At 37.9% G+C, this 13,334-nt stretch overlaps 1 protein-coding gene across 1 annotated transcript in view; it reads left to right on the top strand.

The window, feature by feature from the left end:
• galnt18b (UDP-N-acetyl-alpha-D-galactosamine:polypeptide N-acetylgalactosaminyltransferase 18b) overlaps nt 1-13,334 on the top strand; it is an 81,123-nt gene that overhangs the window by 53,536 nt on the left and 14,253 nt on the right. The window contains exons 7-8 of the mRNA XM_071490013.1: nt 7,639-7,824; nt 11,344-11,481. Coding sequence (XP_071346114.1) covers nt 7,639-7,824; nt 11,344-11,481 — 324 coding nt within the window. The remainder of the gene's footprint in view (nt 1-7,638; nt 7,825-11,343; nt 11,482-13,334) is intronic.

Genomic DNA, 13,334 nt, shown 5'->3' with positions numbered 1-13,334 from the left:
GCATATCCCCACCTCCAGCTTGCAGCAATGACTCATGGCATGCCCGATGCATGAACTCATAGTTCTGCAAATCTCAGTCCACCCAGCCTGAAACAAGACCATATCATATTTTTTAAATCCTCCTGGTGTCTCGAGTATGTTCATCATCTTCACTGAGACGTAACATATCCCATAGTGCTCTATCACGGAAGAGCTGGATGTATACATGTCTTACAATCCATGGTATGTAGGCACTGTAAAATACTTATATATTATTATCAGTGATAACAAATTTATCATAAACATCATGTAGTCATCAGGTAATCTATATGCAGGAAATCAACATGTAACTTGATAATATTAGCTTTTCATTTTTCTAAAAGGGTATTAATAGGCAAAAATATCCCAATGTATCACATTAATTATATGCAAATTAGGGGGTAACACTTAACTGATGCTACCCATGTCAAGCTTTACGTTCTTGCATGCAGTTCACAATGACAAAAGAGGCAGATTTTACACTCAGAATTTAGAGTTATTTTTAAAACAATGAGTCTCCGATTGAAAACCTGCTTCTCATTTCTTTCCATTGGCCATCAGTTTTATCACCTGAGATCACAAATGTCACTTGTAAATTATATCAGCTCTAACTAGATAGCTAATCAGTGCTATCTCTCCTGCTTCCCCTGCTCACCACCACTGCTTGTGCTAGGTTAACAGGAGTGTGTCTCAAGATGGTTAGTGGAGGTAACAGAGAGAGAGAGACAGAGAGAGACTCAGCCACGTTTGAGCTTCAGTCAGACCCAGAATCAGAGGAGTCTGTTGTGCACCAACATCAATGACTAGCAGATATATCAGAAGGGTTAGCGTAGTTAGCATATTTCATTTGTTTATGTTGTGTTTCAGCTCGTAACTGGCAGTAGTTGACACAGTGTTAGTGGTTATGTTAATGCAAATTCTCACTCTCTGTACTGAAAAGGTTTCTACCCCCCCCCCCACTGCAGTTCACTGTGGTGGAAATGCACAGTCATGCCATTGACTGGGTTAAGGTTAGGTTGCATTATATAAAAAACATCATACGGAACCATTAAAAAATGCACTTGATGCCACATACTGACATCAAGGCCTAGTTTGAAATCCAATACAATATGTATTGATACACAATATCCATTTATTATAGTCTTTCTATATTAACTGGGTAATATTAGTCTCAAATGAGTTCAATTACCAATTAGAAATGGGTGTAAAGGTGGATTGATAATTTATTAAAAAACTGTTTGCTGAGAATACAGAGCTTTGAGGAGGGTGATAGCATAACAGGGAATCATATTTAGCCAGAAGAACTATACTGAGCACATGAATGAGCAGCAGAGAAATGTTTTATGCTGCAGGAGTGGTTTGAGATATTTTATGTACATCTTGATCCTTTTTTTGGCTTTGAAAATTTTGGAGTCCGTTGTTACTGACACAACTTCAAGCTGCTGCTGTTCTCAGTGAAGAAGAAAAACACAAACACGATGCAGCCGCCTAAGCCTGCAGGGGGTGAGTGCTCGACACTCTAAAGATAGATTTTGGGTGGAGTACTTTCACGCCGTGAATCATACACAAACCAGAGGTTGATGAAAGTTCATGAAATCACTAAGTAGATTGACTGTCCAAACATTAAGCTCAAGCTTGTATTTTCTTGTCATTTTATTTGACATATTGCTGCACCATAAAACTGCATCATTATTATGCTTCATATCCGCAAAAGATTTTGAAATAACCTTGTGAGTACTCCCATCAAAATCCACTTTAATCCACTAGACGCTCTGCTGGGTAACTGGCACCACTGTACATAGAAAAATGAATAAATGAATAAAGCACTTCCACTCACATTACTTACCCATTAAAGGTATTTAGCTTTTGCTCTTATCCAAAGCAAATTATTATGAGGGCAGCAGTAAAATTAGCTTAGGTGCCCTGATTATAGATCTAAGCAAACACTGCTGAAATGTGAGATCACTTCTTTGCCAGAAAAGTTCTACAAAAAGAAATTAGAGGAAGAATGGCTAGTCGCAAGAAAGACAGGATTTAGGAGCATATTTGCTGAAGGATATGGCAGAAACGGGTTGGATACAAGAGGGGACATGAGGTATTTCTTGAGGAGGCGAGTTTTAAGTTTACAAGGGAAAGAAGTGGTTTTTCTGTCCTCGCTGAGATTGTTCCATTGCTGTGAGGTGAGGACCTGACTTCTAATAACACCAAGTAGAATCAAACATGGAGTGGTGATTTTTCTGTACCACAGTCTGGATGAAGTATGATATCACCCGCTAAATGACATGGATCATGTGTCCTTTTGCAAACCTAATAGCTAATTTACAACTTTTTGGCAGTGAGCAATGCTTTCTGCTTCAGCAGCAAACTGGAAAACACATTGTATGAGTCACCGTTTAAATTAGATGGTGGGTTTGATCATTCAAGGGGAGTGCGCCATTAGGAATAGTCAACTGTATAAAATTGTTGTATTTTGAAGGGGATAACAATACAGCCCTCCATAGTAATGAAAGACTCAGACGTCTGTCTTGACAGTAATGACCCGTTTCTTGTAATTAATTTGAAAAAGGCAGCAGACAATTAGTGGTTAACTACAGGGGCGTCACACAGGCAAAAACTCTGAGGCACTGTTTTCATTGTCAGAAGGGAAAGCTGATACCAAGGGATGGAAAGTAAGAATTATTTTTGGGCCGAGGTTACATACAAGCTCTAATTGACTGTGTTTAAGAAAGTGCTGGCACTATTGTCCTAATGTTTCACTGTGCCGTTTTCCACTTGAAAAAATCCCCAAAGTAATGTGTTTAGCTGGGTTTAAAGGAATAAGACTACAACTGATTATTTTCTTTATCAGTTAATCTGTTGATTTTTTTCCAAGATAGCCATGGTGCTCCAGGAAGTCAGTCCACCATTTTGGTCTACACTGAAATATCTCAATAACTGTTTAAGTACTTTTCTTGAAATTTGGTACAGAAATCTATAATGCCCAGAAGATGAATCCTAATGACGTTCACTTTTCATCTGGCACCATCATCAGGGCAAAATTTCAATCTAACATTAGTATCTTCTAAATTAATGACATTCCCATCAGCCTCACTTGTACTGTGTGTTCAGTGTGAATTGGCTAATGTTAGTATCTTTGCATGCTTAACTAGATGGTGAACATGATACCTACTAAATAGAAGCATGACAGCATCGTCGTGGTCATTGTGCACAGGTTTCTTGGCCTGTTGCTAACAGTAGTGGAGTGGACCCCAGGAAAAGTAGTTGCTACCTTGGGGGATCCAAACGAATAAATACATAGATAAAAAAATCAGCATTTTGCTCAAATCATGAATGTGCCTAAGTACAGCCTCAGACAGTTACTAACAGGGTTGCAGACTCTCTCTGTTGTTTTGATTATAGATTGATGTCTTTTTATGTTGACTAATTACTCATTTTCTCAATTAAATGTCAGAATATCACTAAATTAATAAATTCAGAATGATATAAAACTGGAAAGTAGTAAATCCTTACACTTGAGAAGCTTGAACAAGCTAATTTTGGCCATTTCGCTTTTTAAATGATTCGTCAATTAACAAACTACGTGGCAATTAGTTTCCTGTAGTCGTTGTATCACATTTAATAAGGAAAATTACCATCAACTAGCAATCAGGGCTTAAGGGGATCTATAATGCTTTTCCTTGTTTTCTCTCATATGCTGCAAATGTTTTTCATATTAAATGTGGCCAAAGTTCTAATTTATGAGGTGAATATATGTAACAATAATCTCTGTGAGACAAAAGCTCAGGTGTAAGGCTGCTCTGAACACTAGGTTCCCAAGGTTTTTTCTGCAATAAGCTGATTGTTTATGCGCCCATCCACTCCAAGCACAGCTTGTTGTCCCAAAACAGTCTACTACTACTACTACTACTATACAGAATAACATTTTCCTGGCAATGTTACCTTTTGTATTTTCTGACAGCCGACCTTTGTGAGCATTTTCCACATGTCCAACCAGGAAAATGTTTATATACAGATGGTGATTGACTTGTTAAGACTAAATTCACCTCTGTGTCACACAATAAGCAGGTAATGGACCTAAAATTTACCAGAGACAGCCTGCTGTAATCTTTGTTGCTGTGGATGTTCATGCTATCTACTCTCATAATCTGGATTGAGAAGATGTCATTTCCAGTCAATTATGTGATGTTACCTGGTAGTTTCAGTTTGCTTTCAGAATCTCGTTGCTCACAAGCACTGGGTGCTGCAGCTTGGCAGGCTTCTGGAAGTTGGCCAAGCAGAAGAAAGTGGGCTCTTAAGGAGGGAGAACTGAAAGAGCCCAGAGCTAATATTGCCTGTTTCGGTCAAATGCTCGACTGAGGAGCTGCATGACAGGCATTGTGACATAAATAAGGATTTTATTACAACTATGAAGCATGCAAAGCTACTCCGGTCAAGTCCCAGAATAGAGCTGGAAATGGACATAATACACACCCTTTAATGATTACATGGTTCAATCGGTTAAGTGATTTGTCAGCATACCTCCTGGCTTCCTGGTTATAATTGCTGTAATATATGTTAAAGTTACGTCAGTGATCTGTTTCTGGAAATTGCATGTGAATGGGCATGTCGGTCGGCAATCTGGAGTTTCAGTGTGTTGCAGGACACTACTGCAGCTGCTACAACTAATCCGTTTTTCTTGAGGCACTGACATTTAAGTCCACATGAGTCGCTCATATAATATCTAGTCAGGCTGAGATGCAAGCTCAATTTTATGTCCATTTTCAAATTGGGAAATGAAAGTAAAGTAAGATGTTCCTCAGATTTCATATTCTCAAATGTTAGATATATATTTTTGATCAATTGCCTCCCAGAGAAATCTCACTATAGAGATAGTACATGTTCAGGCTTGTCTCAGTGCCTTTAACAACAAAGCCCCTTCAATAAGAAAAAATACATATAGTGTATTAACACAATGTACATAATGCAATGAACAACAACAGGTCAAGCCTTTATTGTTACAAAAGAAGTTGAAAAACACAATAAGGACAATAATTGTCAGTGATAACAAACCAACAAGTCATTGTTGGTCTATTCTTTGAGAAATTACACAGCTGTCAGAGGTTATTGTTACATCAAAGACCATCACTTCTCAGTTTTATCTGAATTTAGGAGCTGGACATTTTTCGCAGCAGACAAGCAGTCCTTTAATTTGATCATTTGAGAAGGGTCATCAGCTCAACAGTGTAGTGTTAAAGTGGAAATTAATTCCATGACTGCATGTAATGTGGTCAAGAGGTGAAATATAAATAGAAAAAGCTGAGGGCCAAGAACAGAGCCCTGGGGTACTCCAGTATTTCACATCAGTAAAAACTGATGTAGTATTATTATAGAAAACAACACTGAGATTAAGGGATGGACAGTGGAATCGGAATCCATAGAAAACAGGTGATCATTTACCACTTTAGGAAGCGCAGTTTCAGTGGAGAAATAGGCCCTGAAAGCAGACTGAAAAGTTTAAATAAAAAGATTACAGTTATATGTGTTGGCTGAAAGCTGCTGAGGCACAACTCTTTCCAGTGTTTTTAAAAGAATGGAAGGTTAGAGACTGGTCGATAGTTATTTAGTGACCCTGGACCACAGTGTGGTTTATTAAGCAAGTGTAACCACAGCAGTTTGAAAACTAATGAGGACGATGCCAAATGTTAGTGATAAATTGACATTAAAAGAGACAGCATCAATAAGTTATCTCTCCAATAGTCTGCACTCGGAGGATTTCCCTGGCTGGACATAAACTAGTGGACTTCAAAACCACACCTCCTATAAATCTAACAGGCTCTCTAATCACCTGCAATCTGCCGAACGCTAAGTCCCTAATGTCACTTAAACCCCTGTCTATATTTCTAGATAAAGTAGCAACGTCTATTCCAGTCTATTCCAACCTGCTTTCAGCAGGTCAAGGCAGCCCTGGAGGGAAGGCCAGTTGTTGATTAAACAAGAAGAAGTAGAGAAGGAGCAGCCAGCAGTTGTCAGTCTCATTGAAAATTTCCTGGACGAATGTTAAGATCAGCACATTTTAGTGATTGAGCATCCTCCACAGGCTCCTTTCATGACCTCATATAAATGTGAACATGTAAATTGAAGAGCAGATCTTCATTCCTCCTGCAGAGTCTTAGAATTGCTTTGAGATACCATTCAAATTCTACAGATACTAATCAGCAGCCTTGTACGGCCTTATTCATTTCCTAATTCATTCCCTCCAAGCTTTAATTCTCATTTTGTTCTTTTCAGAGTTTTTGTAGCTCAGAAATCCATATCCTTTTTGATGTATTAATGCTAGTCAAAAAAATGACAGAATAAATTGAAATGTTAATAACTTATGGGAGATTATGGCTGTTAATGAATACAGAGAAGAATGTAAATAAGAATATAAATCAAGTGGGCTTTCATAAATCACCATAACCACATAACCAACTATTTTAATTCTTAATTTCATGATAATTAGAAATGCATGGGGAGAATATGGAGAAGGCTAATTATGTGGTTATGTGTGCAAGTTGCAACTGAAAAAGCTCACAAAGCTGCATTGGTTTCTTTGTTCCTTGCTGCATGCAGTTTACAAAGATTAGAGAAATGTGAGAACATAATGTCAAACAATATGAAAACTTTAATGTGCATATGATGCTGAAAAGCTATTACAAAGAGTATAATTGCATCTCTGTAATAGCATTTAGTCTCTATGAAGGTATTTGCTTTCACCACCCATCCTCATTTGCTAAATGGAGGTATCACAGTTGGGAAAAGTTTGGGATCCTGTGCCTCCCAGAGGTCTTCATTATGTGAGTAGTAAGGGCCACTGGCTTTTGGTCATCAAGGACTCAGGCTTGTCCTCCTGGACATTCGGACATGAACATTTTCCACCACAGGGACTCCTTTCTCAAAGTCAAGGACATATTAAGATGCAGAGGTTATGGAGGGCCTGTGCTTATCGGCCAGTGTGGTACACGCTTTGAGTTGCCTAGAAGTGATGCCATCACTGCACTGACTCTGTGGATCGAGATCCACTAACTGGTTTCAAGCCTGACTGACAGTCTGTTTTAAGTTTAATGCTAGCCTCAAAACATACATTACATGCACTAAAAGAGTACAAAAATGCAAAACAACTGTACATTGACTGATTAGAAAAATAGAACAGGGGAAGTGTTCACAGTTCTACACACAAAAAAATAACATTTTTCATGAGATTAATGAAATAGCTCAGTAGTAAGATTATGTTTTTCATAAGAGTAGTGCTCCAAGGTATCATGAGGAATTGTGCTCGACTGAAACTTTTTATTTTCTGAGGTAAACTTTAGACATTTCTTAAGTGCTGCACAATAACTAACATCTAGCAAGGATGAACATCATGTGCAAGACTTATACAGTATGTCATAGCATAATAGTGCTGCCTTTGTTACAGCTGTGGTTTCAAGCCTTGAAGATTATGTGTATGTGTGTGTGTATTGAGACTTTTAGTTAGTGTGAGGCCACAGCTAAATATTGTCAAATGAACTTCAAAAAGAAGAGCAGACTCATTGCTAAGCTATTTTTGTGGATGGATGATAATTTTCTCTTTTCTTCTATATTTGTCATGTTTAAAACCAGGTGTGGCAGTGTGGAGGCAGTGTTGAGGTCCTGCCTTGTGCTCGCATCGCCCACATTGAGCGTGCTCACAAACCTTACACTGAGGATCTAACATCTCACGTGCGGCGAAATGCCCTCAGAGTTGCAGAAGTTTGGATGGATGAGTTTAAAAGCCATGTGTACATGGCCTGGAATATTCCCCTGGAGGTGAGTGAGCATGTTCCTCATGTTGATTTCCTGACGAGTTCAAGTCAAAGTCATACATATTAAGTTGGTGAAGTAATAAATGTAAAATTACAAGTTAGGTCTCAATGTGATATGCTGTCACAATATTTGATTCATAGTATGAGACACAGTGTAGGTGTTACAGTACAGGTGAACAAAGGTGTCATTATTTCGTTTTTGACTTGTCACAAATATATGACTGTATTTGAGACTATTTTAATATTAAACAAAATAGTTGAAATGACATATCTTAAACCTTAAAAATACAGTGCCATTTACAACTCAGTAGTTCAACTATTGTCTCATCACTCGGAAGGACTCTGCTGTATAACCAACAGCTCCTTTCAATTCACCATTTTTTGAGTAAAGATTGTGTTTCTGTCAATTGGGCTCGAAATTGAAGTTGAAGTTATATGGCATGTGTCTTCACCACTAGGCCATTAGTATTTCCACTGCATTTGTCATCTACATCTTAACTCTGTATTTATGGATGTATTCTGAGCTGTACTCACTACTAGAAAACATGTTTTACAGCTCTGCGTCTTTAGGGTGCAGGAAATGAAACAATATTTCTGTATATTATTTATACCAATATTTGTGTAGTGACATAACATCTGGGTAAAAACCTAAGTAGTAGTCATTTTTTTGACAAACCATTATGTGTGTGTGGGGGGTTGTGTGTGTGTGTGTTTGTGTACCTTTTTAGTATCATAATCCAAAGGGAACACACAGAAATGCAAATCATATGTGCAAAAATATTGCACAAACCCACAATTACAAATACAGATGATATCAACCGACACCATCATAAATCTACAAGACCTACAGGAAGCTCTGTTCTCAGGCATCTCATCTAAATATTAGAGGGTTATCAGCTGCACTCCTCCGATCACAGACATTCAGTTGAATCATGCCCCTGACACCTCCAGAAGGCTCTAATGAAATGATTTCTTGTCACTTACAGAATGGTCTGAATTAGATACGTGCCACAGAATAAATAAATACATAATTTGATTCAATAAAAGGGTCCAAATGGAGACATTAGCAGTCAGAAAATTTAATACAAAGAACAACAATGAAATTTTAAAGGATTAATTAAAAGAAACTAACTGGATTACAGCGGTGACTTGGGAGCAAAATAATTAATAATACAGAAAGAATAAATGAAATACAGAGAAAAGAAGATGTGCATAATTTATTTTATGCTATTATGCTGTTTTGTTTTTTTTGCAGCAGAGATGCAAACAATTTATTCTTTTTAATATCTTTATTTTAGGTTTTCTTGCATGAACTGAGATGCTGAGTAAAGGCATCTGCAGTGTCAACAACTCACATAGCACAAAATATCTCACTATCTGGAGAATCAACATGAATCTAACTGATAAAAAAGGTCTATGCTACTGTACATGCTGCCTGTGTTTTGTTAGAGTTATGTGTTCAGAGGATACTGGTTTGTATTTGATCTTCAACTGGATTCAGTAAATTTAAAATAAATAATCCTACAATGTTGTCTTATGTTAAATGTAGCATCCCTCAAAGGCGAAGTCAAATGTTTGTTCACTGAAGCTTTTTTTCTTCTCCTGCATAATCTGTTTGAATATGTAAATCCACGTTATGAATAGATGAACATCTGCAGGCAATTCATTCAGTCAATAATGAGGCATTTAACAGAGTCTGTACTCAAGAAGCATGAAATTTAGCCCCAGCTTTAGCCCCATGAATTAACTACACAGCAAAATTGTAAGTGTTAATTTACCTCTGAGAGTGTAAAAATCAACAGAGCACACAGTGTTAAGTCCGCATCCATCTCACTTTTTGTCGTCAGCAACATTTGTACCCACTCAAGCTTTTGAGTTATTAAAGAGAGGAATCAATGAAATTAGATGAAACAGAGTGGACAATATGGGGCAGATGGTTACAATGATGGTAACAGTGGTGGAAGCAGTACTCAGCTTAAGTGCAAGTACCAGTAATGCTACTGCAATTAAAATCGCCCTGAAGTAAAAGTACAGCATTATTAGCAGCTAAATGAATAAAAGTATTAAAAGTAAAAGTTCTCATTATATATCAATTGTATACAGTGACTGATCATTTATATTATTATATGTGACATAATCATGTCAACATTATTAGATTATTACTGATGCATCAAATAGAATTTTGCTGTTGTAGCAACTTGAGGGGGATCTATCTTATCTACTTTAGATCTCATTAGGTTCTTTAGTCCAGTGGTTTCCAGCCTAAGGGTCTGACCCCTCCAAAGGGTCTTAGAATAAATCTGAGGGATGGTGAGATGATTAATGGGTAAACTACTTTCTGATTCTACAAACTCTCTTTATTTATAAAGTCAAAAACGTTGGGAGTCACTGGTTTAATCCTAACAATGTATTATATTCTATAACCTTATCATGTTTGTCTATTATAAAAAAAAATGTCTATTAAAACAAAAACAAAATAATAATACAAAGAAAAACGGGAAAATGGGAAAAAGAAAAAAGGGAATGTAAATGGGTCTTAAGAAGTTTTTTCAATGCCAATTGAGTTGGATGATCTAATAATGAAAGGTTAAGTATTCCAAAGTTTACATGCAAAGGCAGCAATTCAATCTCCTTTCATTTCAAGTCAGGCCCAGGGGACATCCAGAAAGCACTGATTAGCTGGCATGGAAAAATTTTGAATAGAATCAAAGGTTATGCCAAATATTTTCTGTGTTATTTGATATTTGTGGTCAAAGGTCCCAGAGTTTGCCACAGGGTCATTTAAGTGCTATTAGGGCCTATAATGAGGACCTCTGTTTTATCCCCATTCAGTTTACAAAAACTTTGGCAGATCCAGCATCTGATGGCTTTGAATCAAATCAAATCAAGTTTTATTTCTATAGCGCCAAATCACAACAGTCATTTACGTTCGTTATATTACTGAGATCCTCATATAAGATATATTTTTTAAAAAACAGCCAATTCAAAAGCAGATTAAAAACCTAATGGTAACATATGGATAGAAAATAAAATACGTCCAAGAACAGACCCTTGAGGTACTCCATAGTAGAAAAGCAGCAGTGTCAAGTAATCAGTAACTACAGTCATCATAGTCAATACTACATTTGTAGTGAAGAAGAGGTCTAAAAGAGCATAATGTGGAAATACTGAAGTAATGTACAAGAACCTCAGAACTGCAATTAAGTTCAGTACTTTCCAGCACTGGTCAGATGAGATTGGCCCTGAATGTGGCTGTGTGATGACGCAGCTGGAATAATACAGTAGATGGTTTCTCAGAAAAAGAATAAAATCAAAACCCTACAGAGGCTATTCAAATACATAACAAATGGCTCCACAATGTTCCTCAGTGGCCCATTATCTGATTCACTTCTTCACAAACCACGGTTAATCAATTTTATGCTTTGTGTCCATCTGTCTCTCTCTCTTTCTCTCTCTCTCACTCTCTCGCTCTCTCTCACTCTCTGTGTTTGCATGTATGTGTGTGGCTGTTGAACAAATCCAGGACTCAGGGATTGATATTGGCGATATCTCGGAGAGGAAGGCTCTGAGGAAGAGGCTGCAGTGTAAAACTTTCCGATGGTACCTGGTCAACATCTACCCTGAGATGAGGATGTACAGCGAAACCATCGCATATGGAGTGGTAAGGCGACGACTTCCTCTTCATCCCAAATTTAGTGCCTGCAAAAGCCAGAACACGGATAACCGTGCCTGAGCAAAACATTGCAATCCCTTGTGTTGGGATCCGGATGGCTGCAGTCAGGAACACAGACAGTTCACAAAGATGAGGTTGGCTGCAGCAACTTTGACTCTTTCCTTCACTCTTTAAATGTTACAGAGTAAGAATTTTCTCTTGGGTTTTTGTGATGAAAGTAGATACAAAGATACACAAATATATAGATTAATTGAAGCTTATTTTTAAAATAGACGTAAGCGTGTAAGAGGTTTTCCAGCAGAACTTTATTAGTCAGAGGAGCCAGAAGAGCTGACAGCCAACAGGGCATGCTAGCAGTGTGTCTATTTGCCTGTTCCTAGTTGTTCTCAAACAGCTCTATTTCCATGGCCCTCCCACCCTGCATCACTCTGATACACAGTCACACACAGACCACAGTATTATGGTACTGCTTTCTATGTTGTATGGGCAATTTTTTTTCCTGGACATACTGACAAATGGTGGAGGGATACATCGAGGAAATAGGCCGACCTCATTACATTCATTTCCTCTATTTAGTTGACCTCATTATTCTATATTTGTGACGTGCATTTGATGGGTTAGCCAGTCTTGGTGGTTTGAGGAGTCACTGCATGAGAGCGGATCGTTATCCTTGTTGAACACAGCAGTAAAAAAAGAAATCAAAGACCATAAAGCTAAAATATTTAAAGGTGGTGAAATAAAAAATGTATTCTCCAAATTCTAACTGTTCAGTTAGCCCTTAATATAATGTTAAGGATATAACAAGGGTTATTCAGTGTTTTTGTATTGAAATTCCTGTCTTTTCTCTCCCAGTGACTGTCAGAATGGTGTCATAGCAGGAAGTGTGCATCTGGACTAAGACTAAGAACCTCCAGCCATGTTAGTGGCTATCTGAGGTTCTACTTAGGCACAGCGGTGCTTTGAGCTAACATGCTGAAACTGATGATGGTGCAAGAGGAAAAGTCAGGAGATCAACAAAGTTAATACAATTCATCCTGGAGTAGACATTAATCTGTGTTGTAAATGGCATGGTAATCCAACTCATGAGTGTTAAGATATTTTATTTGAACCATAAATGTCAAACTTGTGGTGCAAAAGGAAAAGTCACAGGATCAACCAGGTCATTAGGACTAATCCTCTGTGAATCACGAATGCCTGTGTAAGATTTCATGGCAATCCATCCAACAGTGGTTGAGATATTTCAGTCTGTGAACCAGCCAAAAGACCAGCATTGCCATCCCTAGAACCAGGCCATTTGCATGGCCAAATTTTTCTTTTGTTGGGAAAAATGTTTTATTTATTCATTAAACCATCCTCCCCCTGATTGAAAAATGCACAGCTCTGGATCTCAATGCAGTTCTGTATCCATATTCACTAAGCCATGCCTCCAGCAGAGCAGTTCAATCACATCTGAGGGATTTGATTTAAATATACCTAGTAACTTTTCTCCACTTATTAAGTTTCATTCAGAAATATGTCACATTACAGAAACTAAAGATGATCTATCTGCTGTTTCACTGTGACTTTTAGCTAATGTCCACAAAGGTGCCACCTGTACAATCACTATTTTTCTACTCACACAGTATAAATGTTAGACGTGGGCTGTTGCACAGGACCATGTGCTGCCTGTGGATTTAATGATTATTAGATAGAAGAAGACATCTCCTGAGCCAGTAGGGAGCTGAATCCTCCCTAGCTTTTGATCTCACATCTTTACTTAATTCACTTCTCATACAAACCACCATCCCTGGAGCTCCCTATGGTGCAGTTTATATCCGGCAATCGGGCAGACCTTTGTCATG

Source organism: Trachinotus anak, unplaced genomic scaffold (assembly GCF_046630095.1).
Source record: "Trachinotus anak isolate AG129_WGS33_773 ecotype Australia unplaced genomic scaffold, CSIRO_AGI_Tana_v1 ptg000011l, whole genome shotgun sequence".
Lineage (NCBI taxonomy): Eukaryota > Metazoa > Chordata > Actinopteri > Carangiformes > Carangidae > Trachinotus > Trachinotus anak.
Note: the sequence above shows the minus strand (reverse complement) of the source record. Positions and strands in the feature narration are given on the sequence as shown.